This window comes from Lucilia sericata, unplaced genomic scaffold (genome assembly GCF_015586225.1).
Source record: "Lucilia sericata isolate MDLA Ls3-8-SP2 unplaced genomic scaffold, ASM1558622v1 Contig001557F_arrow, whole genome shotgun sequence".
In the NCBI taxonomy this organism is placed as follows: Eukaryota; Metazoa; Arthropoda; class Insecta; order Diptera; family Calliphoridae; genus Lucilia; species Lucilia sericata.
The window spans coordinates 44214-70051 of NW_023995480.1; the positions used below are offsets into that span (position 1 = coordinate 44214).

Consider the following 25838-nt stretch of genomic DNA (forward strand, 5'->3'; position numbering starts at 1 on the left):
CCGAAGCGCAGCCAAAATATTCTTGTGTGAACAGTGTTTAAGTGTGTGTTAAAGAAAAAAAAGAAAAGTGACTAACTAAAGTGAAGTGAAAATGGCTCGTACTAAGCAAACTGCCCGTAAATCGACTGGTGGCAAAGCACCACGTAAACAATTGGCTACTAAGGCTGCACGTAAAAGTGCACCAGCCACTGGTGGTGTTAAGAAGCCACATCGTTATCGTCCCGGTACTGTAGCTTTGCGTGAAATTCGTCGTTATCAGAAGAGTACTGAATTGTTGATTCGTAAATTGCCATTCCAACGTTTGGTTCGTGAAATTGCTCAAGATTTCAAAACTGATTTACGTTTCCAGAGTTCTGCTGTTATGGCTTTGCAAGAAGCCAGTGAAGCATATTTGGTTGGTCTTTTCGAAGATACAAATCATCACACAAAAAATCACATGAGTCTTGTGTTAACAGTGATCGTGACAAGTTCTAAAAGCGGAAGATAGTGAAAAGTGTTTTATAGTGCAGAGTGATTAAAATATAGTGAACTTGAAAAAGGACAAGTAAAATAAATTTTTTGTGTTAAATTGTGAAATTTAGTATCACTCGGAAAATTGAGAAGCGTGCTGAAAATAGTAGGCACTTGCTATATACAGTGAATATTTTGGGCCATAGACTTTTTGAGAAGCCTGGTCATAATAGTAGGCAGTCTGCCTTATATTGATTATTTTGTGACATTCGAATGAATGAGAAGCCCATAGGAGGCAACAAAGTGATAAATTTGTTAATTTTGCTATTATAAGTGAACTATTTGGGTAAATTTCTTTGATTCCGTTGCTAAATGCGGATAGATACTACCCTTCTGCGTATTGTGTACATTTGAAATGGGGAAAGACGAAAGTCTTTACCCTACTAAAAGACCCAGAGTGGGGTCAGATGATGATCAGCAGAAGATTATTGATCATTTGACTGAGCAACTTGCTCTAGTGAACAAGAGACTTGAAAGTGTTCTAAGTCACAACGAACGACTGCAGAACAATCTTGATGCTTTAGTACGAGGAGGTTTTGACCCTAAGAATGTGTCCGAAAGTTCCTCTAGCGAGGACGAGATGGAGATTGCAGATTCCGCTTCAGAATCCAATGACTCTGTAGTTACTTTGAAGGAAGGCCTGGCTGATGCGACAGCTGGCTCATCTGCTATTAAGAAGCCGATGAATACTGCAACAAAGCAACAAGCCGTTTCGAAGGATGCTCCGAGATCCAGTAAGGTATCTACGAAAGCTGTAAAGAAGACTAATGAGGCTATGACTAAGAGTAAGTCTGTTCCGGTTGTAACAACCTATAATATTAATGTTAAGCATATTAGTACTAAATTGGAAAATTTACTTGGTCATAAGGATTATAATATTAAAATTCTTGGTAAACACGTTACCAATATAGGGGTCTGCACCTTGGTAGATTTTGATAAATTGAAAGCAATGCTTAGTGAAGAAGGTGTACATTATTATACACATACACCAAAGGCTCAAAGGCCTTTTTCGATTATAATTAGAGGTCTTTCTGACTCTTTTGATAAGGAGGAGGTGCTAGGCTATATGCAGGGTCTTCAGATTAGCGTTAGAATCATGGGTCTGCATAAGCTTGGAAATGATAGGTGGTTATTCCAACTTGGTAGGGAGTCTGACCTTAGGGGTTTTAAGGAAATTAGATTTATTCTACATTGTAGAGTTTTCATGGAGAAGCACGCCAAACGGGATGTAGTCCAGTGCTATAACTGCCAGCGCTTTGGTCATGTGGCTAGGAACTGTAATATGCCTTACAGGTGTGTTAAGTGTGGGGATTCTCATGGCCCGGGGAATTGTCAGGTACCCGCGAAGGATGGGAACACTATGGAAACGCTGACTACGGATCCCATTACGGGACAAGCAGTCAGAAGGGTGGGACTGCCAGTACGATGCGCGAACTGTGACACAGAAGGTCACACTGCTGGCTCCAAGGAGTGCCCAAAACGTTTGGAACTCCTACGTAAGATTGCTGCCAAGAGGACTTCGGGTTCCACTGGTGGAACGTCGGCCCCACGGGTGAATGGTTTATCGTATGCTGCTGCCGCAAGGTCAGCAGTACGTTCAAATACGGTTAATAGTAGTCGTACTGCATCTGCTCCAGGTACTTCTGAAGGATCCCATCCGGGGAATAGTATTTCATTGTCTTCTGCCAGGGCTGACTTTGATTTGATTGATTCTGACTGCAGACGTTTATTTGGTAGCGATCTGTTGAATTGTTTAGGTAAACTGAAGGGTTTCGCTAGAGAATATCGTTCTCTCAGTGATGATGGTGAGAAGTCCCGGGCTCTACTTGGGATGCTAATTTCACTCCAGCATGATGGATAATTCTATTAAGTGTATTTTTATCAATGTGAACTCCATTGTGTCTAGACACAAGAGGCATTACTTGGACCTATTTTTAAGGGAACATCGACCGGACGTTCTTTTACTAGCCGAACATAAACTATCTCCCAGACATACACTGGACATAAGGGGGTATAGGACATACAGACAAGACCGACAAAACGAACGTGGTGGGGGGACTGCCGTACTCGTGAGGGAAACTTTAGGCTCTACCAGAATTGCACTGGACTTGGGGGCTATCGAGAATACGGCTGTTAGGGTTGGCAGAACTGATGGTAGCACAGTTACGATCATTTCTGCCTACTTGAGGCCACAAGTTTTGCTTTCCATTTCGGACTTGGATCCCATTATGAACCTTTCTTCCAGGGGGGGTCTCTTGATTGGGGCAGACCTGAATGCAAAGCACTCATACTTTGGAGGTAACGTCTGCAATCGTAGTGGACATAACTTACGTGAATTTTTACTGTCTTGTCCGGGCATGGACGTACAACGAACTGCGGATCCAACACGAGTATCTGGTGACTCTTCCTCCTTTTTGGACTATTTTTTGGTGTCGTCTGACATTAGACCTTCCCCAATTTCATCAAATGGACTCAGGACTTTTGACTTCAATTCCGACCATCGGGCTGTGGAAATTGTTGTAGAATCGGGGGAATTACAACAATGCACAAACTCTACTTATTTCAATTTTGACCGAATGGACATTCGACGTTTTAACACAATTCTGGCTAGGGACCTTCCGGACTGCCAACTTCCAATTGACAGGAACGCTAATACTCAGGAAATCGATGAGAGTATCTCCGCGATGAAGAACATCTTCAGGACTGCGATGGATGAGGCTATTCCTAAATTACCTTCGGGTAACAGAGGTTTATTGCAGCTTCCACCTAACATCCTGAATTTTATCGCTGAAAAGAAAAGACTACGACGGACATTATGGAGGACTATTGACCCAAGCAGATGTTCTACTCTTAGGGCTGAAATTAGGAACCTTGACAGGATCATCCAAGGGGCGATCGCAGTGTTTGAGGAGAGCTATTGGTGTGACTTTCTTCAGAAGATTGAAGTGAACAATAGGACTTTTCGGCTGGTTAAAAGGGGTGCTGGCATAAGAAGGAGAACGGATATAACTGACTTAAAGGACTCTAGGGGGACCCTTATTCCCATTGACTCTGATAAGGCTGAATTACTCGCCGAGGGTTTTGATAGAATTCACCGGGGTAATGAAGACTTACGCTTACCATCCTTGGTTGATACAGTTGAACAGACGATCTCGACAATTTCTAACCACATCCCAGTCTTGACCTTTGGAACGGACGCATTGGCTGATGGCTCTAATATGATTGATCACCACTCTACTCGGATTGACTTAATTACACCAAGTCGGATTAGGAGTGCCCTCAAAACAAGGAAGAACAAAAAATCCAGCAATCAAGATGGAATCCCTGACTATGTCCTGAAGAAGACCGATTCGGTGACATGGAAATACTTGGCGATTCTCTTCAACCACTGTCTGAACATCGGGTATTTCCCTGTGGACTGGAAGGTAGCAATGGTGGTGCCGATTCTGAAATCTGGATCCGATCCAACAGAGGTCGCGAGTTATAGACCGATTTCTATGCTATCGGCTTTTGGTAAATTGCTGGAATCGTTTCTATTGGCGAAAATATCTGATAGGTTGTTGGACGGTGGCGTTTTACCTGATAGTCAATTTGGTTTTAGGAGTGGTCACTCTACCTCCCATGCCCTTACGGTGTTCGGGGATTATGTGGCCAGGGGTTTGAATGACAGATACCCGACTTTGGCAGTCAGTTTGGATCTGGCTAAGGCCTTCGACACTGCATGGCAGAAGGGCATTATCTTTAAAATGTTGGGGTACGGATTTGACGGTAATACATGCCGGATGGTGGCAAATTTCTTGAATGATCGGACTTTTAGGGTGAAAGTAGGTTCCGAATTTTCTGAGGCTAGGGAAGTGGTCGCTGGTGTTCCTCAAGGTTCGTTATTAGGTCCCATTTTATTTAATATCCTGGTATCTGACATTCCTCAACCTCCTAGTGGTGATCTTATTTTGATGTATGCTGACGACATGCTAATTGCGGCGAAAGGTCCGAGGGCGTCAACCCTGAATCGTAGGGTGAATGCTTACTTGGGTACTCTCAATGAGTATTTGGGCAAATGGGGCTTGAGACTGAATGCTAGTAAGTCTGATAGTGTTTTGATTAAGGGTAGACGTGGCCGACTTTTCCCCAATGCTAGGGGTTATATCCCACATCTAACCGTTGGTGGTGAGGTCATAAGAACTTCTGATCGCATGAAGTACCTTGGCGTGATTTTCCATGAAAACTTTGAATTTTATAGGCACATTGACTTTATTTTGGATAAGGTCAAAAAAGTGTATTTTATGTACTACAGATTACTCCGCCGTAGGACGGGACTTAGCACTAGGGTCAGGCTCCTGGTTTATAGGCAAATTATAAGACCTCTCATAGCCTATGCCTTTCCAGTCTGGTTTGGGATATCATCTCACCAGATGGAGAGGCTTAGGATATGGGAGCGTCGAATTCTATCGTCTTGTCTGGGTCTTCGTCCCACTATGCAACCTAATGGCTACTTCCGTAGTCCTTCTTGTAGGACAATTTATGGCGGTATTGACTTCGAGCGGGTTGACGCGTTCTTGATTGGTTCTGCCATTAAATTTCTTGAACGATCTTCCCGCCTCGATAACCAATTAGTGGCAGATTGTTTCCAGGATCTACCTGATCTGGAGGCTCTGCATGTGAATAGATACTTCTCTCCTTTTGATCTGTTGGAACTTAGGAATGGTAATATTTTATATGGAGGTGCAGGCCTCTTGTTTTATCACAGAAGGGTCGGCACACTTAATGTGACTGATCTGGTGTACAACACCGAGCAATAACTTTACAATAATGGATTTTGTGAAACAGAATTATTTTTATTTTATTTTATTTTTATTTTTGCATTTTTTTGTTAATTAGTTTTAAGAATTATTTAGTTTGTAAGTTAGTTTATAAGTTTATCCTATGGTATTCCGTTTTATTCCTTTTTTTCGGAAATGTAGATAATGGACATTAATTCTAATGTGATGATTGAATACGGCAAAGCTGTAATATTTAAATTAAATTATAGTAAGTCTTAGATGGATATAGTGTTAGGAAGATATTATAAGGAATTTTAGCTTAAGAAGCAATGTAAATGAATTTTTGGAAACAATAAAACTTGAACTTGAACTTGAAGATACAAATTTGTGTGCCATTCATGCAAAACGTGTCACAATTATGCCGAAAGATATTCAATTGGCCAGACGTATTCGTGGTGAACGTGCTTAAGAAAGAAAATAGAGATGATGAATTGTAACAAAAAATCGGTCCTTTTCAGGACCACTGAATAAAATTTAAAAAGAGAGTTTTTTTTTTCTTATTTATGTAAACAATGCTGAATCGGTTCTTTTAAGGGCCAATAAACATATTTATAAAGAGTATTTTATTTTTCGTTGAAGCATTATTTTACCGACGGCATAACATGATATTTTCCCGTCGGCATAACAATTAATTTTGCCGTCGGCTTTTTTCATTTGACTTTTTAATAGAAATTATGGATTTTAATAGAAATAATATGAATATTATGAAATAATAGTTTAATTTTTTTCTACTTTTAATATAAACAAAGAAATTAATAATATATTTCCATTAAAAAAGAATTTTTTGAAAAAAATTGAAATTTATTTTGTTTAACACTTCATATGACATTGAAAATAATTTCACAAAAATTGTTTTAAGATGTGTTGAAGAAATTTAGAAAATGAGAGACTAAATATCAAAATTAGAGTTTTTTAATCGAAAATTTATAAAAACTTGTATTTTCCTTAAAAATGTTTTTAAATTTAGAGTAATTTTTGTTTTCATATTTAACAAAAATGTTTATAAAATTACTTTAGAAAGATATTTATGATATTATAAGGATTTATTGCGAAAAATTTCATTAAATATTTTTTTATATTTGCTTAAATTTGTGGACCAAAAATAGAAAAAATGTAAACAGTATATATTTAAAGTGACAAAATAAGAAAAATACTTAAGAAAAACTTTTATGAAATTATTTTAGAAAAATGTCATAAATATTATTTGGATATGTGGCTAAAATTTTTTATTATTTTTGATATTTGATTAAATTTATGAAAAAATGTAAACAATGCAAATTCACAGTGGCAAAACAAGAAAAATCACCAAGTAATACAGCAAATTTAAAAATAATTTTCAAAAATCTAAAAATTAAAATTATGAGAATTTTTTTAATCAATCATTTAAAAAACATTTGTAATATTCTTATAAAATCAACTTGGTTATAAAATTTCCTAAAAATGTAACAATTTATTAACATTTTATTTACATTTTATGGTAAATGTATCAAAAACTTATCACAAAAATGATGATAAATATTGTTTGACAAAAACAATATAAATAATTTTTAATAAAATGCAATCTAGAAAACCCATACTATCAAGAATAGCAATAAATTTATAAAATTTTTATTAAAAATTAAAGAAAAATAAGAAAAAAGTAGAAAACTTTTGTTGAATTTTACTCATGCTCTCACTAAAAATTTAAAAAATTATAGCTATCGACTACTATTAACTTCTCATTATAACAAAGTACCTTAAAATTTCGTGTGTGCACACAATCGAAAAGTTATACTACCATATACAAGTGTGTTTAAAAAAAGTGAAAAAATAAAATAAACAAATACAAAATGTCGGATACCGCTGTTGTTGAAAATACTGCCTCTCCTGTTGCTGCCGCTCCAGCTGCTGAGAAAAAGGCTAAAAAAACTACTACTCCCAAGGCAAAGAAACCATCTACTGTGCCATCTCATCCTCCAACTCAACAAATGGTTGATGCTGCTATTAAAACTTTAAAGGAACGTGGTGGTTCATCTCTTTCTGCTATTAAAAAATATATTGCCAGTACTTATAAGGTAGATGCTCAAAAATTATCGCCTTTCATAAAGAAATATTTAAAAAGTGCCGTAGATAGTGGAAAATTAATTCAACCAAAAGGTAAGGGTGCTGCTGGTTCATTCAAATTGTCAGCAGCTGCCTCCAAAGAGCCAAAAGAAAAGAAGAAACCCGCCGCTGAAAAGAAAAAGGTAGCTGCTGCTAGTGAAAAAAAGAAGAAAACAGCAGTCGCTACTAAAAAGAAACCCGCTGCTGCGCCTGCAAAGAAACCATCTGCAGCCAAAAAGACTGCTGAAAAGAAAAATACAGAAAAATCCAAGGCAAAAACTGCTAAAAAGACAGGTACAGTTAAAGCAAAACCCGCCAAAAAGGCACCAGCAACTAAAACAAAAGCGCCCAAAGCAAAAACCGCAGCTGCAGCCAAACCCAAAAAAGCAACATCGCCAGCAAAGAAACCAGCTGCCAAAAAGGCCGCAGTCAAAAAGTAAATCTAATTTATTTTTAATATTGCAAAAAGTACTATTATCTAAAACAGCCCTTTTCAGGGCTACAAATTTTTTCAACAAAAGAGATTAAATTACAAATTCAAAACTTGTATATTATTAAAATATTTCACAAAATAAAATAAAAATAGTAAGAATAATCGCTATGAAAAGGGACAAAAATACACATATAGGTAGGAAAAAATGTTTATTTACAATGAAAATTTCACATAAGCCGTCGGTAAAACACAAACTAATAAACTAAAACTCATTTAATCTCAATTGACTAAGTAAACAATAGGTAATGGAATCATAAAATAATATTTAATGAGGTAATGGAATCATAAAATAATATTTAATGAGTTGGGTTATTTTAAGAGTAAAGTAAAATGAAAATTCTTTTTAAACTATTGGAAAATTAGAAAAATCAAAACAATAAAGAATATTTTTTCATATTCAAATGAAATAATTGACAAAATAATTCGCAAAAATTATTTTGTTTGAATAAACAATACGAATAAGATGAATAAATCGTTAATTTTTTATATTTTCAAAAATAAAAACGGTTAAAATTTCATAATTAACGAATAACTTAACTTATTTCAAAAAATTAGTGTAGATAACACTCTTGGTCTAAAATAGAAAAAACACATACCATTTTTATTTAAATTGTCAAATTCACAAACCAACATCGATTGGTTTGTGAATTTGATAAATAAGATCAAATTTTGTCAGTTATAAAATTTGAAAGCAGTTTGAAGTTAAATATTTTTTCGTTCGTTTTATTAAATAAAAATAATGACAAATTTGACAATAATCACATTTTTTAGTGTATTTTAATTGTAATTACAATGAAAATTTCACATAAGCCGTCGGTAAAACACAAACTAATAAAATAAAACTCAGTAGACTAAGTAAACAGTAGGTAATGGAATCGTAAAAAAAACTATTTAATGAGTTGGATTTTGTGCAAATATTAAAAGTAAAAGAAAATTTCTTCTTAAACTATTGGTAAGTTAGAAAAATCAAAACAAAAACATTTTTACATATTCAAATGAAATAATTTACCTAATACAATAAGAATTAAATGAAATAAATATAAAATTTTGATTTTGTATAGAAAATTTGTTCATTATTCATTTCCTTCAGAATAGGATTGATAATTTTAGTATTTTTTATGAATTAAATCGTTAATTTTAAATATTTTCAAAAAAAAAACTGTTTAAATTTCATAAGTTGTTACAACTTCACCTAATTTAAAAATTAAGTATCCATAACACCCTTGCTCTAAAATAGTAAAAATTCATACCATTTTTATTAAAATTGTCAAATTCACAAACCAACACAGTTTGGTTTGTGAATTTGATAAATAAAATCAAAATTTGTCAGTTATAAAATTTGAAAGCAAATTTGAAATAAAATACTGTTTCGTTCGTTTTATTAAATAAAAATAATGAAAAATTTGTCAATAATCACATTTTATTATTGTGTAATGAAAAATTATATGTTTTAAACAATAAATGACTCTTTTTAAATGTATTTTGTGGCCTTGAAAATGGCCTTTTGTAATAATAAAAAAAGAATCAAACGGAGATAAAAGTAAATTTACTTGGAACATATGAAAATTTTTACAATAATCACAATTTTTATTATGTAATGAAAAAATATATATGTTTTAAACAATAAATAACTCTTTTTAAATGTATTTTGTGGCCCTGAAAATGGCCTTTTGTAATAGGAAAAAGAATTAAACGGCGATTTAAGTAAATTAAATTTGCTTGGAACTGGTATATTTGGTGACAGCCTTGGTACCCTCACTGACGGCATGCTTAGCCAATTCACCGGGCAACAATAGACGAACGGCAGTTTGAATTTCCCGACTGGTGATGGTCGAACGTTTATTGTATTGAGCCAAACGAGATGCTTCAGCGGCAATACGTTCAAAAATATCATTAACAAAACTGTTCATGATACTCATGGCCTTTGATGAAATACCAGTATCAGGATGTACTTGCTTCAATACTTTGTAAATGTAGATAGCATAACTTTCCTTACGCTTGCGTTTTCTGCTCTTATCACTTTTACTAATATTCTTTTGGGCTTTGCCAGCCTTCTTGGTTGCTTTTCCACTTGCTTTAGGAGGCATTTTTCACAATTTAATTAATTTTTAGTAGTTTACACTTCACAAACACTTTTAACACTGTTCACAAATTTTAAAATTCAACTCAATATGTACACATTATATACCTTTTTTGTGTGTACAATATACTGGTTTATTTACTTATTTTCGTGTGTAGATAATCAACCCCTAAACGTATTACTAGTAAGCAGAAAAAGTATAAATACTCGATTACTTGTGTTGAAATGATGCATCTATCCGTGATGCACTTAAAAGACGATCGAACAAAAAGTCTAGTGGTGTGGACGGTATACCAGACTTCGTACTGAGAAAGACGGACGCTAGGACATGGGAATATCTAGCAATTCTCATTAACCACTGCATGAATATTGGGTACTTTCCTGCGGCATGGAGGGAGGCCTTAGTGGTTCCAATCCTGAAGCCAGGATCTGATCCTGGACAGGGTGGGAACTACAGGCCAATCTCCCTTCTAACTGCATTTGGAAAGCTACTTGAATATTTTATTCTGGACAGAATAAATGATAGAATACTTGAAGGGGACATAATTAAGGACTTTCAGTTTGGATTTAGGAGTGGCCACTCCACTTCCCATGCCTTGATGGTATTTGCAGACTATGTAGCAAATGGTTTGAACAACAGACGGCCGACATTAGCGATTAGCCTTGACTTTGCCAAGGCATTTGATACTGTCTGGCATGATGGAATAGTCTGCAAGATGATGGACATGGGATTTGGAGCTGGTGTGTGTCGGATGGTGGACAGTTTCCTGAAGGACCGCAAATATAGGGTTAAGGTTGGAGAGGACTTATCCGATGAGGGATCCATTACTGCTGGAGTGCCGCAGGGGTCCTTGCTTGGACCTGTCCTCTACAATATATTTATAAGCGACATTCCTCAACCACCTGAGGGTATTTTACTTCTAATCTACGCTGACGACATTCTTGTTGCTTCTTCGGGGGCCAGGGCTCGTACTATGAACAAGAGACTTAATGACTATCTGGACATTTTATCGGACTACTTTGCTAAATGGGGACTGAACCTGAATTTGAACAAGACTATAACAGTTATGATAAAGGGGAGGCGAAAGCACATTTATCGAAATTGCAGATCATACGTGCCATGTGTGAGAATAGGCGGACAACTGATTAGTACCTCTGATAGAATGAGATACCTGGGCGTTGTCTTTCATGAGAATTTTGAATATTATAGACATATTGATCATTCTCTGGAGAAAGCGAAGAGGATATACTCTGCCTATCAGAGGATACTAAGGCGCAATGGTGGCCTTGATAGAAAGCTGCGGCTCTTGCTGTACAGGCAGATCATCCGTCCTCTCATTTCCTATGCCTTTCCAGCCTGGTTTGGAATTTCCTCATGCCAGATGGAAAGACTTAGGAAGTGGGAGCGTGGTGTGCTTGTCGGATGTCTCGGAATGAGACCTCGACTGGGACCTGATGGGGTGTTGCGTAGGCCGTCATGTGCCTCTATATACAGGGCAATTGAATTCGAGAGAATAGACTCCTTTATGATAGGTATGGCTTTGAAATTTTTGGGGAAATCTAGGTTCTTGGACAATGGGCTCGTAAGAGCATGCTTTGATAGGATGTCTAGTCTGGAGACCGTCCGGATGTCTAGGTATCTTTCCCCTGTGGATTTGTTGACCCTGAGGGGAGCCGGTCTCCTCTATGAAGGTGCAGACCTCCTATTTTATCATAGGAGAATTCACACCCTGAATGTCGATGACACAGTATATAATACCGTACAATAAACCCCTACCCTTACCTTTTGTATATATTTCCTTTTAAATCTTTTGTAAATATTTCTTCTATCTCTAGTTTTTTATTATGTAGTTTTAAGTGTTTTAGTTTTAAGTTCTTGTTGTAATAGTTTTAAGCATCAAATGTGTCCCCTTTTAATCCCTTTTTTTGGGGAAATATATGAGAGTGAATAGAATTGTTTGAAAAGATGGATATAGCTAAGCTATTTTTATGATATTATTTGAAAGTTCTTTACTGATACATGTAGTATGTAAGAAATATTGAAAAATGTTTTAGTTAATACTGAATATATTGTAAAGAATTGAAATGGGATCAATAAAAATGAAATGAAATGAAATGAAATGTTGAAATGATATTAGTTTTGTGTATTCAGTGCTAAAGTGAAGTGTTAACTAAAAATAATAAAGTGAAAAATGTCTGGTCGTGGTAAAGGTGGAAAAGTTAAGAGCAAGGCAAAGTCTCGTTCAAATCGTGCTGGTTTGCAATTTCCCGTCGGTCGTATACATCGTTTGTTACGTAAAGGCAATTATGCTGAACGTGTTGGTGCCGGTGCTCCAGTATATTTAGCTGCCGTTATGGAATATTTGGCTGCTGAAGTTCTTGAATTGGCTGGTAATGCTGCTCGTGACAACAAAAAGACCAGAATTATTCCCCGTCATTTGCAATTGGCTATTCGTAATGACGAAGAACTGAACAAATTATTATCTGGTGTAACGATTGCTCAAGGTGGTGTTTTGCCAAACATTCAAGCTGTACTTTTGCCCAAGAAAACAGAAAAGAAAGCCTAAATTAATCAAGACTAAAGAAATAACATCGAGAAAATATAATACAGACCATCGTATAACAAAAAATAGAACAATCCGTCCTTTTCAGGACGACAAATTCATTTTCAAAAAGAGAAAAATTTTGTTTTATAAATTACAATTTATTAAAAATATATACAAATAAATTTTAGTTATTTTAATATTTCCCTTTAATAATATACAATGTATATGTTATATATTATACATGCAATACAGTTCTTTATAATTCTCCTATTCTATGAATATTACTTTTATTCTCAAAAATCGTTTAAATCTCAATCATCCCTACTCTTGTTTGTTTTGCTTTTACACAAACAACTGTAGCTACATCAAAAAATAACAATGTTGTTGTTACTATTTCAATACGAATCTTTGTTTGTATGCCGATGATGGAATTGTTTTCGTGTACACATTTCGCTTTTCTCTACGTACAGTTTAGAAATTTGTTTTCTTTTTTTATTTTTTTTATTGTTATATCCGTAACTGAAGCAAAACTAAGAAATTTTATGTTTATTATTTTCTTTGTCAAAACATTTATGCTTAAAATTGATTATAAAATAATAATAAAAATTATCTATTTTTTATTCTATTTAAAAGTATTTTTAATAGACATTTTATAGAAAAAAAAAAAAATAAAAAAATGTTCTTATAAAAACATTTAATTTTGCCGTCGGCAAAATATATCGTTTTGCCGTCGGCAAAATTTAATTTTTGTTTTAAAAGGTTTTAGGTAAAGAAATGCATAAATTATAAAGAAATGTGTGAAAAATGTTCATTTAGCAAAATAAATTGTAAACAAACGAAATTTTCTACACAAATATTGTATAAAAAACCAAAAAATATGATTATTTTAAAATATATTTGAATCATACTCAAATAAATAAAAAAAATCTCAAAGTCAAATACTATATATGGTATAATTTTTCATATTTTTGAATAATATTTAGTAGTTTGTAATAAATAAAAATCTCTTTTAAAATACATTTTGTGGTCCTGAAAAGGACCGATTGTTTTAGTTTTCTATTAAAAATTGTCCGCAAAATATAAAAATATGATGAATGTTTAACCGCCGAAACCGTACAAAGTACGACCTTGTCTCTTCAATGCATAGACGACATCCATAGCGGTAACGGTTTTCCTCTTGGCGTGTTCAGTGTAGGTGACAGCATCACGGATAACATTTTCCAAAAAGACCTTCAAGACACCACGAGTTTCTTCGTAAATCAAACCAGAAATACGTTTTACACCACCACGACGAGCCAAACGTCTAATAGCTGGCTTGGTAATACCTTGGATATTATCACGCAACACTTTACGATGACGTTTAGCACCACCTTTTCCCAAGCCTTTTCCACCTTTACCACGACCAGTCATTTTTTACTTTATTTTTTTCACTTAAAACACACTTCACAAATGATTCACAAGAACTAATAATTTCTTAGCGGTGATCACTGGTATTTATACTAAATTTCTGTTCTTGTTCGTTTAACAAATCAACCACCAAATGTACAATACATGGCCACACACCCTTGTTTATTGCTTTTTCATTTCATTTCATTTATTAATATCCAAAAAAATCAATTTACATATGTCGACTTAAAACTAACTATCCATTTAAATATTTTTTCCTCGCGCACTGTGTGCTTTGCAAGAACTTATCAAATAGCACTAATTACATATATATAGCATTTACCATATTATAATAAATTTATATAAGTTACATTTAATGTATCACTCTTCGTAAAAAATTCCATAAAAAAAGGTAAAAAAAGGAGGCATTCAATTTTACTTAAAACTAAACTTAAAACTAATATAAGAATGAAAAATTATTTACAAAAGATATAGTAGAATATGTACAAAAGAAGGAAATATTCACAAAAGATTGGCCCATGGCCTACTGAGCGGTGTTGTAAACCACGTTACGTATATCAAAGGTATTTATCCTCCTGTGATAGAACAAGAGATTTGCACCCTCATAGAGAAGATCAGACTCACTCAAAATCAGAAGGTCGGTCGGGGACAGGTAATGTGATGCCAAGACAGTCTCCAGATCACCCGACCTTACAAAACATTCCCTAACTAAATTGTTCTGTAGACAACGAGCTCCTTCCAGAAATCTGATTCCCCTATCGATCATAAAGGCGTCAATTCTCTGGAAATCTATCGCCCTATAAATCGACCTACATGATGGACGCCGGTAGATGCCATCAGGTCCGAGCTTACGCCTTAGACCCAAGCATGCTACCAGAATCCTTCTTTCCCATATCCTAAGCCTCTCCATCTGGGCAGATGAAATTCTGGACCAGATTGGAAAGGCGTAGGACATAAGTGGTCGAATTATCTGGCGATAGAGCAGAAGTCCTATTTGCCTATTTAGCCCCTGACGTCCGAGGATACCCCTATACATCGCGTAGGTACGCTTGGTGGATTGCAAAATATAGTCCACGTGCCTGTAGAATTCAAAATTCTCATGAAAGATCACACCCAGATATCTGAACCTGTCAGACACCCTAACACACTCATCACCAATCCATATGGATGGAATGAAAGACCTGCTATTGGGGTACAAGAACTTACGCTTCCCCTTAATCATCACAGCCACTGTCTTATCCATATTCAGTCGCAAACGCCATTTCGCGAAATATGGTGCCAATATCGCCAGATATTCATTAACGTGATTGTTAACTATCCTCGCCCGGGGACCCGATGACGCGATCAAGATGTCATCCGCATAGATCAGTGAGAGCCCACCCTCTGGTGGTTTGGGTATATCAGACAGGAAAATATTGTACAACACTGGCCCCAACAAAGATCCCTGTGGAACGCCCGCTGACACAATTCTACTGTCCGACTTAGCCTCACCTACTCTGACACTAAATGATCTATCCGTAAGGAAATCACACACCATCCTACAGGTGTTCCTATCGAAGCCCATTTCAATCATCTTAAACAAGATGCCCTCCTGCCAAGCTGTGTCGAAGGCCTTGGAAAAATCCAGGCTGACCGCAATGGTAGGGTGTCTTTTATTCAGACCACGGGAAACGTAGTCCGAAAAAACCATTAGGGCGTGATTGGTCGAGTGCCCTCTTCTAAAACCAAATTGACAGTCAGCCAGGATGTCACCATCGGAAATCCTGTCATTAATCTTATCCAAAATAAATCTCTCCAAAAGTTTACCAAAAGGAGAGAGAAGAGAAATGGGCCGATAATTACCACTCTGTCCAGGGTTAGATCCAGGTTTAAGTATTGGGACAACCAAAGCCTTTTTCCAAGCCCTCGGGAAGTAACCTATATTCACGCAATGGTTCATCAATGTCGCCAAGAATGTCCATGTTACAGTACGTGTCCTCTTCAGTACTATGTCAGGAATTCCGTCTGGTCCACAAGATTTTTTATTGGCCCTCCTTTTCAAGTAAGCCCCAATCATCCCGGCCGTAATCAGGCCCTGTCCATTTGAGTCCACTCCGTCCGCAGTAATATCGTTACCAAAAGTATTCAGAGGTGTTCTGTTACGTAGTGTAGATACTCTGTCCCTAACAGTCTCGGAAAATGGATCATTAGTTGAGTCTTGTCCATATTGTACGTGAGAGAAGTGTTCTGCCAGGATGGCAGCTTTTCCTACATCATCAGAAACTAATGAGCCTTCCATATCAACCAAATCATGTACCCCTACATGTCGATTAAGTCCGGCAGCTGTCTTAACTGTCCTGTACGTTCTGTTGTTTAGTTTTATGTTACTCAAGAATTTCGTCCAGTGTTCACGTTCATGTACGGCAATTGCGCCTTGTATTATTCTGTCCAGGTTCCTAATGTCAGCCTTTACGATAGCACAGCGTATTGGGTCTTCACATCTATGTGCCAGACGACGCAGTCTCTTCTTCTCAGCAATGAAGTGCAAGATATTTGGCGGAAGTTGAATAAGTCCCCTTCTACCCACTGGGATCTTTGGTATAGATGCGTCCATTGCACTTCTAAAGGCCTGACTCATAGATTCAATACATTCGTCAATTTCACCCTCAGTCACATTTCTGTCCACTGGTAGAGAACATTCCGTCAATCGTTCAGATAGTATGGTATTAAAACGTACACGGTTCATTCTGTCAAAGTCAAATCTAGTTGGTCTAATACGTCCAACACAGTCATCTATGCCAAATATGGCTTCCACCGCCCTATGGTCCGATTCGTAGTCGAGCGTTCTGAGTCCATCACCTGTCAATAGTGGAACCATGTCCACAGAAGTCATAATAACGTCAATGTGCGAGGAAGAGTGAGCAGTGATCCTCGTGGCGCCATCAGTTGGATGTATTTGCAAATTAGGGCTATTCAGCAGTAGATCACGCAGAACTCTACCACTAGAGTCTGTGACCGTATCACCCCAGAATGAGTGTCTGGCATTTAGATCACCTCCGATCACCACGCCACCATCATTCGAAAGCTCCACGATCGAGTTAAGATCTCCAGCTAGCAGTGAGTCCTGCGGTCTACGGTATAAAGACACCACAGTTAAGGCACCACCACTCACCCTGTGAATGCGTACTGTAGTGTTCTCAATCCTCCCAGTATCTATTAAAATTCTCTCGCACGAAAGGCTGTCCCTAACGAGTATTGCTGTCCCTCCTCGTCCATTCTGTCGGTTCTGTCTGAATGTCAAGTATCCTCTCATGTCCAGCTTATGACGAGGACTAAGTCCGTGTTCCGCCATAAGCAATATGTCCGGTTTATGTCTGTCCAAAAACAGTCCCAAATAGTGTCTCTTGTGTCTCGAGACGACCGAATTCACATTGATGAATATACATTTAATTGTCCTAGCCATTGTGTTGGAGTGACATTAACATTCCCAGCAAAGCACGGGATTTAGCCTCATCGTTGTTCAACGCACGATATTCGCGCGCAAAACCACCAATCTTCGTCAGACAATTGAGCAACCCACCACCAAAAAAGCGTTTGCAGTCCTTGTCTATAAAATCAAACTGTGCTAAAGCACCCTTCAAGTCCACCCCAGGGCCAGATGCGCTACCTGACGAACCACTAGTAGTGGCACCACTAGACGTGCCAGCCGCCGCAGCAGAGGCGTACGAAAAACCAGCCCTAACGTTCGAAGACATAGGTCGGTGTAATCCCCCATTCTGTCCACTAGACGTTCTCTTCGCCTCGATCTTACGCAGTAATTCAATCCTGCGTGGACACTCTTTCGAGCTGGCAGCGTGACCATCCACGCCGCAATTTACACATCTGACAACATGCCCTACTCGTCTAACTACCTGTCCAGTGACAGGATCAGTCACAAGAGTCTCGTCATTATCATTGCCCTTAGGGGGAATACTACAATTCCCCGGGCCATGAGATGCCCCGCATTTAACACAGCGGTATGGCATATTGCAATTCGTCGATGTATGGCCAAAACGCTGGCAGTTAAAACACTGCGTGATCGCCCCCCTCTTAAACTTCCTAATGTTCACCCTACAACGTAAAATGTAGCGTAAGTCCAAAAAGGAATCAATATCAGACTCACGCGAAAGTTGCAAGAGCCACCTATCGTTATTAAATTTCACTATCCTAATAATCTCAAGTTTGATCTTAAGACCGCCCAGATAGCCCTTCACATCATCTACAGTGTAGGTCCCCGACAGACCCTCAATGACCAATGAATATGGTCTTAACCCCTTAGGGGTATACGTAAAATAATTCACCTCCCGTTCAACAAGTAGTGTCTTCAACTTTTGAAAATCTATGAGGGTGCAAACCCCTATATTCGTAGCATTCCTACCCATCAGTTTAATGTTATAATTACAATGGCCTAGGGCCTGGTCAATAACCTGAGTAATCTCCTTAATATTAACATTATAAGCAGTAATAACCGGAATATTTTTAGACTTACTTATACTATTCTTTACAGCATTATCCCGTTGAGCTTGACTGCAACCAGGAACATTATCATTAAAGTTGTCATCTAGACCTTCAAAAGAGGCAGCTGCGTTTTCAGCAACAACATTCTTCCTAACAGCACCTTTATCAATGGCAGCAGTTGAACCAGCTACGGCTTTAGCCTGGTTTTTCTCATTCTTCGATTTTTTACCAGAAGACTTTTTGCTTTTCTTCTGCTTCTTAACTTTCCTCACCTTCTTTGCAACTGGTTCATCAACGACCATGTCGTCCTCAGTCGTAATATTCTCCTCTGTGGAGAATTTAACATCACCACTATTCAAAAATCCATTCATAGCCTCATGCAATTTTGCATTCTCGGCACGAAGTTCAGCCATTTCACGGCTCTGCTCTTCAATTATACGCTGGAGATCACTCATGGTCACTCCAGAATGGGCTCTCTTGTGTGGGTTCAGATCTTCATCCTCCCCCATGGTGAATAAGTTCTATTCGCACCCTATCAAGGGTACGAAATAATCAAATCTTAATCACAATACAATAAAATGTCTATTCACACGAATATATGTCCCAAAATTGCACTCAAATGGCAAAATTAAGTATTATAGTGTCTTTTCACTTTCACTGCCTCCTATAGGATTCTCACAATCCTGAGGGCTTAATGATATTTCACAATGACTACTATAGTAGCCAGGCTTCTCACTTTTTCAAATGTCACTTAAAAATGTTCACTGCCTACTATAAAAGCTAGGCTTCTCACTTTTACAAAGCACTTTTAAAAAATTATTGATTATCCGCGAGTTTGTTGAGAGAGTTCAGTGCGAACAGCCAAAGTGTACGGTGCTATAAGCGCATTAGTGAACAGTGATATTAATAAGTGCCTTGAAATATTGAGAAGCTGAAGAATTATAGTAGGCAGTGAAATTTCTTGTGCGGTGCTATGAAAAAGTGAGAAGCCTCAACGAAATAGTAGGCAGTGACACTTATATGTAGAATTGAGAAGCCTATCCAGTATAGTAGGCAGTGTTTTTGATTGTGGATAATTTAAATTTTGAGAAGCCCATAGGAGGCAACAATTTTTAATTTTGAACATAATTTTGGAACTTTTGTGGCCTAGCTGTATACAGTAGGCAGTGTTTTGTGAATTTTGAAAAATTTTCATATATTTTGAATTTGTGTGGACATTTGAAAGACCCGTATTGGGCATGAAATTTGAGTGTACCATCATCTATCATGGGTGATGAAGATAACGTTGATTCCTCTAAAAAGAGGAAAAGGACAACTCATGAAGATGTGCTGAAGGAGAAGTTATCTGAAGCTCAGAGAGATAATGAAGAGCTTAAGAAAAAATTAATTGAGCTGGAAAAGCAAAGTGAATTCAAAATTGACTATCTAATGAAGGAAAATGACTCGTTAAAGAGTCAGATGGATCGACTTTTTGAACTTTATAAGCAAAATGTGGAAAATGCTGAAAGCCTAACAACTTCCAGTGAAGATGATATGGAAGCAGATGATATAGTGGAAAATGCGGTAGTAGAGCCAAGTTCTAGCAATGTGAGTAAGGTAGCTGAAGCAAAGGCTGAAAAGAAGAAGGAGGTAACATTACCCAGCAAGAAAGCGGCAACAACCAGCAAGAAAGCTGCAGTTAAACCCAAGCCCAAGAGTACTTCATCCAGGAATTCAACTGTGACGGAGAAGAAAACCCAGAAGAGTGAAAGTAAGTCTGTACCAATATTTACTACATATGATATAGATGTTAAGAAGATGATAGTTTCCATTGATAATATACTAGGTCATAAGAATTACAATGTGAAAATTTTAGGAAAGAATGTAGCTAACATAGGGGTCTGCACTTTGGTTGACTATGAGAAGGTTAGAGGATTATTGGAAGATCAGAAGGTGAATTTTTATACCTACACCCCAAAGGGTCTTCGTCCATTTTCAGTTGTCATAGAGGGACTACCGTGCTCGTTCGAGCCGAGTGAGATAACGGAGTATCTGGGCGGTCTCCAGATTAGCGTGAATGTTATTAGCTTATCTAGATTAGGTAATGACAAATGGGTTTTAAAGATGACCAGGGACTCTGATTTCAGGAAATTTTATGAGATACGTTACATTCTGCGATGCAGAGTGCACATTAGACAATTTGATAGAAAGGGGGTGACTCAGTGCTTCAATTGCCAGCGATATGGACATGTTTCCACGAACTGTCGAATGCCTTTTAGGTGCGTGAAATGCGCTGGGTCTCATGGCCCGGGTAAGTGCCTTGTTCCCCGTAAGGGGGACAATGTTCATGAAACTTTGTCTACTGATCCTGTCACTGGACAGGTTATTAGGGCGGTTGGTCTGCCAGTCAGATGTGCTAATTGTGAGGTTGAGGGGCATGTTGCAAGCTCGAACGACTGTCCACGTAGAGCGGAGCTTCTCCGTAAACTGCAGGCTAAGCGGGCATCTGGGAACACCCCACGTACCCGTGACTTGCCTACTGGTAGGAGTGTGGTTTCGAAAGGGGTCTCATACGCCGCAGCAGCCAGGTCTGTTTCGGTAAATGATGGGTCTTTTGTGGCACCACGTGCCTCTGGTCATGCGAATTCGGTTGGTTCAGGACCCTCGATTGAGGATGCTATGGTTCACTATGATATGATGGATAGGGATTGCTCTCGACTTCTTGGGGGTGGATTCCTACAATGTTTGGGAAAGATCTCTAGATTTGCTAGGGAATATAGGACATTGGACAATGACGGTGACAAGACTCGCGCCTTGCTTGGGGTATTAATGACTTTGGGACAAGATGGCTAGGACAATAAAATGTATTTTTATTAACGTGAACTCGATTGTCTCCAGACATCGTAGACACTATTTGAATTTGTTCTTAATTGAACATAAACCGGACGTATTGTTATTGGCTGAGCACTGTTTGGGCTCTCGCCACAAATTTGACGTAAAGGGTTATAGAACATATAGACGAGACAGGCACATTGGACGGGAACGTGGTACAGCTGTACTAGTGAGGGATTCGTTCCAATCGGTGGAGGTAGTTCTTGATACTGGTTCGGTGGAGAATACTGCGGTCAGGATACGGAAAGTGAATGGTGATTATATCACCGTGATCTCGATGTATCTTCGACCGGGTATTACTTTGGATGCTGGTGTCTTTGAACCTATACGGGATCTCGCTAGGGATGGTAGTGTTGTGATCGGTGCTGATCTAAATGCTAGACATCCCTATTGGGGGGACCCGTATACGAATCCGAGCGGACGTAACCTTCATGACTTTTTACTGACTTGTCCTGAAATGGACATACAAAGGACAGATGGACCTACAAGGATAAACGCGGTATTATCATCGTACATTGACATTTTTATGACAACTGTAGATATAGTTACAGTAACTGGGGGTAGACTTAGGACCTTAGATTACGAATCAGACCATAGGGCTGTAGAAGTGAACTTCTTTTCAGATGACTGTGCGACACGTGTACCGACAACAAAGTACGACTATGACCGAATGGACATACGGAAATTTAGGACAATTCTTTCTGCTAATCTTGATGGCGACAGGTTACCTATTGATCGTAATGTCTCTAGGGACGATATCGATAGGTGCATTAATGCAATGAGTAGGGCTTTCACTGATGCTATGGAGCAGTCGATACCTAGAGTGTCTGTACGGGGTAGGGGCATGGAGAGACTTCCATCGCATATAATGCATTTTATTGACAGCAAGAAAGTACTTAGACGAAGACTGAGGACATGTGGCGAACCTGGTAGATGCAATATTCTAAGAGCCGAGATTCGTAATTTGGACAGAATCATTCAGGGATCGATAGCTGCCTTCGAACGAGACTACTGGACGGACTTTCTGAGCAGAATCCGACCCGATAATAAGACTTACAGAAGAGTGAAGAGTGCAGCGGGTATTAATACTCGTCCTGGAATTGGGAGTTTGGTTGGTGCGCAGGGCAGGATTATTTCTGATGATCCTGGGAAGGCAAATCTGCTGGCAGGTTGCTTTTTCCAGGAACATCATCCTGCCCAATCGGGTCGCTCTGACCCATTTGCTTCGACTGTTGCGGACAAAGTTGCTAACTTGGACAGAACGACGCCATTGACCACATTTTGTGATACTTTTACCGCTGATGGGGGAACTGTAGACCTTACTGGGACATATAATGGACTTAAATTTACTGACGCTGCATCTATCCGTGATGCACTTAAGAGGCGATCGGGCAAGAAGTCGAGTGGTGTGGACGGTATACCAGACTTTGTACTGAGGAAGACGGACGTTAGGACTTGGGAATATCTGGCAATTCTCTTTAACCACTGTATAAATATTGGGTACTTTCCTGCAGCATGGAGGGAGGCCTTAGTGGTTCCAATCCTGAAACCAGGATCTGATCCTGGACAGGGTGGGAACTACAGGCCAATATCCCTACTACCTGCATTTGGAAAGCTACTTGAATATTTTATTCTAGATGGGATAAACGAGAGGATTATTGACGGAGATGTACTGAGGGACTTCCAATTTGGATTCAGGAGTGGCCACTCCACTTCCCATGCCTTGATGGTATTTGCAGACTATGTGGCGAATGGTTTAAATAATAGACGTCCCACATTGGCGGTCAGCCTTGACTTTGCAAAGGCCTTTGATACGGTCTGGCATGATGGCATAGTCTGTAAGATGATGGACATGGGATTTGGAGCTGGTGTGTGTCGGATGGTGGATAGTTTCCTTAGGGACCGCGTGTATAGGGTTAGAGTAGGAGAGGACTTATCCGAGAAAGGATCCATTGCTGCAGGAGTGCCGCAAGGGTCCTTGCTTGGACCTGTCCTCTATAATATATTTATGAGCGACATTCCTCAACCACCTGAGGATCTCTTATTGTTGATATACGCGGACGACATCCTTGTCGCTTCTTCGGGAGCCAGGGCTCGGACTGTGAACAAGAGACTGAATGACTATTTGGACATTTTATCGGACTATTTTATTAAATGGGGACTGAACTTGAACATAGGCAAGACTGTGACAGTTATGTTCAAAGGGAGGCGAAAGTACATCTATCCGAATTGCAGATCATATGTACCATGTGTGAGGATAGGCGGAAAACTGATTAGTACCTCTGATAGAATGAGATACCTCGGCGTTGTCTTTCATGAGAATTTTGAATATTACAGACATATTGATCATTCTCTGGAGAAAGCGAAGAGGATATACTCTGCCTATCAGAGGATACTGAGGCGCAATGGTGGCCTTGACAGGAAGCTACGACTTCTTCTGTACAGGCAGATAATCCGTCCTCTCGTTTCCTATGCCTTTCCAGTCTGGTTTGGAATTTCTTCATCCCAGATGGAGAGGCTTAGGAGATGGGAGCGTGGTGTGCTGGTCGCATGTCTTGGCATGAAACCTCGACTAGGACCGGATGGGGTGTTGCGTAGACCATCTTGTGCTTCTATTTATAGGGCAATGGAATTTGGGAGAATAGACGCTTTTATGGTGGATATGGGTTTGAAATTTTTGGAGAGATCTCGTTCATTGGATAATGAACTCGTGAGGGCATGTTTTGACAGGATATCTAATCTGGAGACCGTTCGGATATCTAGGTATCTTTCCCCTGTGGACCTATTGACCCTGAGGGGAGCTGGTCTCCTCTATGGAAGTGCAGACCTCCTATTTTATCATAGGAGAATCCACTCCTTGAATATTGATGACACGGTATACAATACCGCGCAATGAACTTCTTCTATCAGCTTTTGTATATATATATTTCTTTCTAAATCTTTTGTTAATATTTCTTCTTCTATCTTTAGTTTATAATTATGTAGTTTTAAGTGTTTTTAGTCTTAAGTTTTGTTATGTGTCCCTTTTTAATCCCTTTTTTGGGGAAATACATGAGAATGAAAAGAATTATCTGTAACGATGGATATAGCTAAGCTATTTTATTGATGTATTTTGGATGTCCTTTATTGATACATTAGTATGTAAGGAATATTTTTGAAATTGTTTTTAGTATTAACTGAATTTTTATGTAATGAATTTGAAATGGGATCAATAAAAATGAAAATGAAATGAAAATTGATTATCCGCTCAGAGCACTGCACACGTTCACTGATCACACAACCAATAATGTTGTTTATTGCTTAGACAAATTTTCTATATAAACCGGGTATCCGAAGCGCAGCCAAAATATTCTTGTGTGAACAGTGTTTAAGTGTGTGTTAAAGAAAAAAAAGAAAAGTGACTAACTAAAGTGAAGTGAAAATGGCTCGTACTAAGCAAACTGCCCGTAAATCGACTGGTGGCAAAGCACCACGTAAACAATTGGCTACTAAGGCTGCACGTAAAAGTGCACCAGCCACTGGTGGTGTTAAGAAGCCACATCGTTATCGTCCCGGTACTGTAGCTTTGCGTGAAATTCGTCGTTATCAGAAGAGTACTGAATTGTTGATTCGTAAATTGCCATTCCAACGTTTGGTTCGTGAAATTGCTCAAGATTTCAAAACTGATTTACGTTTCCAGAGTTCTGCTGTTATGGCTTTGCAAGAAGCCAGTGAAGCATATTTGGTTGGTCTTTTCGAAGATACAAATTTGTGTGCCATTCATGCAAAACGTGTCACAATTATGCCGAAAGATATTCAATTGGCCAGACGTATTCGTGGTGAACGTGCTTAAGAAAGAAAATAGAGATGATGAATTGTAACAAAAAATCGGTCCTTTTCAGGACCACTGAATAAAATTTAAAAAGAGAGTTTTTTTTTCTTATTTATGTAAACAATGCTGAATCGGTTCTTTTAAGGGCCAATAAACATATTTATAAAGAGTATTTTATTTTTCGTTGAAGCATTATTTTACCGACGGCATAACATGATATTTTCCCGTCGGCATAACAATTAATTTTGCCGTCGGCTTTTTTCATTTGACTTTTTAATAGAAATTATGGATTTTAATACAAATAATATGAATATTATGAAATAATAGTTTAATTTTTTTCTACTTTTAATATAAACAAAGAAATTAATAATATATTTCCATTAAAAAAGAATTTTTTGAAAAAAATTGAAATTTATTTTGTTTAACACTTCATATGACATTGAAAATAATTTCACAAAAATTGTTTTAAGATGTGTTGAAGAAATTTAGAAAATGAGAGACTAAATATCAAAATTAGAGTTTTTTAATCGAAAATTTATAAAAACTTGTATTTTCCTTAAAAATGTTTTTAAATTTAGAGTAATTTTTGTTTTCATATTTAACAAAAATGTTTATAAAATTACTTTAGAAAGATATTTATGATATTATAAGGATTTATTGCGAAAAATTTCATTAAATATTTTTTTATATTTGCTTAAATTTGTGGACCAAAAATAGAAAAAATGTAAACAGTATATATTTA

At 37.8% G+C, this 25838-nt stretch overlaps 5 protein-coding genes across 5 annotated transcripts; 3 read left to right on the forward strand and 2 right to left on the reverse strand.

Moving 5' to 3' along the window:
* Positions 1–6: 6 nt before the first annotated feature.
* On the forward strand, positions 7–5794 carry LOC119611926 (histone H3). Its single transcript, XM_037967617.1, has 2 exons — positions 7–410; positions 5648–5794. The coding sequence occupies exons 1-2, from the start codon at positions 92–94 to the stop codon at positions 5737–5739; spliced, it is 411 nt and encodes a 136-aa protein (XP_037823545.1). The 5' UTR covers positions 7–91; the 3' UTR covers positions 5740–5794.
* A 1344-nt stretch (positions 5795–7138) lies between these two features.
* Positions 7139–7915, forward strand: LOC119611942 (histone H1-like). Its single transcript, XM_037967634.1, has one exon. It carries the CDS (start codon positions 7160–7162, stop codon positions 7850–7852), a length of 693 nt encoding a protein of 230 aa, XP_037823562.1. The 5' UTR covers positions 7139–7159; the 3' UTR covers positions 7853–7915.
* Positions 7916–9574: 1659 nt separating this feature from the next.
* Positions 9575–10021, reverse strand: LOC119611916 (histone H2B-like). The gene has a single exon (XM_037967609.1). It carries the CDS (start codon positions 9990–9992, stop codon positions 9615–9617), a length of 378 nt encoding a protein of 125 aa, XP_037823537.1. The 5' UTR covers positions 9993–10021; the 3' UTR covers positions 9575–9614.
* A 2096-nt stretch (positions 10022–12117) lies between these two features.
* Positions 12118–12646, forward strand: LOC119611919 (histone H2A-like). The gene has a single exon (XM_037967612.1). The coding sequence runs from the start codon at positions 12178–12180 to the stop codon at positions 12550–12552; it is 375 nt and encodes a 124-aa protein (XP_037823540.1). The 5' UTR covers positions 12118–12177; the 3' UTR covers positions 12553–12646.
* Positions 12647–13558: 912 nt separating this feature from the next.
* On the reverse strand, positions 13559–14004 carry LOC119611920 (histone H4). Its single transcript, XM_037967613.1, has one exon. It carries the CDS (start codon positions 13939–13941, stop codon positions 13630–13632), a length of 312 nt encoding a protein of 103 aa, XP_037823541.1. The 5' UTR covers positions 13942–14004; the 3' UTR covers positions 13559–13629.
* Between the last annotated feature and the right edge of the window lie 11834 nt (positions 14005–25838).

Bases quoted from the DNA above. Each gene is read 5' to 3' on its own strand.
- LOC119611926 (XM_037967617.1), top strand. From the start codon at position 92: ATGGCTCGTACTAAGCAAACTGCCCGTAAATCGACTGGTGGCAAAGCA. The intron at 411-5,647 runs ATACAAATCATC...TTGAACTTGAAG, and splicing joins TTTGGTTGGTCTTTTCGAAG to ATACAAATTTGTGTGCCATT.
- LOC119611942 (XM_037967634.1), top strand. From the start codon at position 7,160: ATGTCGGATACCGCTGTTGTTGAAAATACTGCCTCTCCTGTTGCTGCC.
- LOC119611916 (XM_037967609.1), bottom strand. From the start codon at position 9,992: ATGCCTCCTAAAGCAAGTGGAAAAGCAACCAAGAAGGCTGGCAAAGCC.
- LOC119611919 (XM_037967612.1), top strand. From the start codon at position 12,178: ATGTCTGGTCGTGGTAAAGGTGGAAAAGTTAAGAGCAAGGCAAAGTCT.
- LOC119611920 (XM_037967613.1), bottom strand. From the start codon at position 13,941: ATGACTGGTCGTGGTAAAGGTGGAAAAGGCTTGGGAAAAGGTGGTGCT.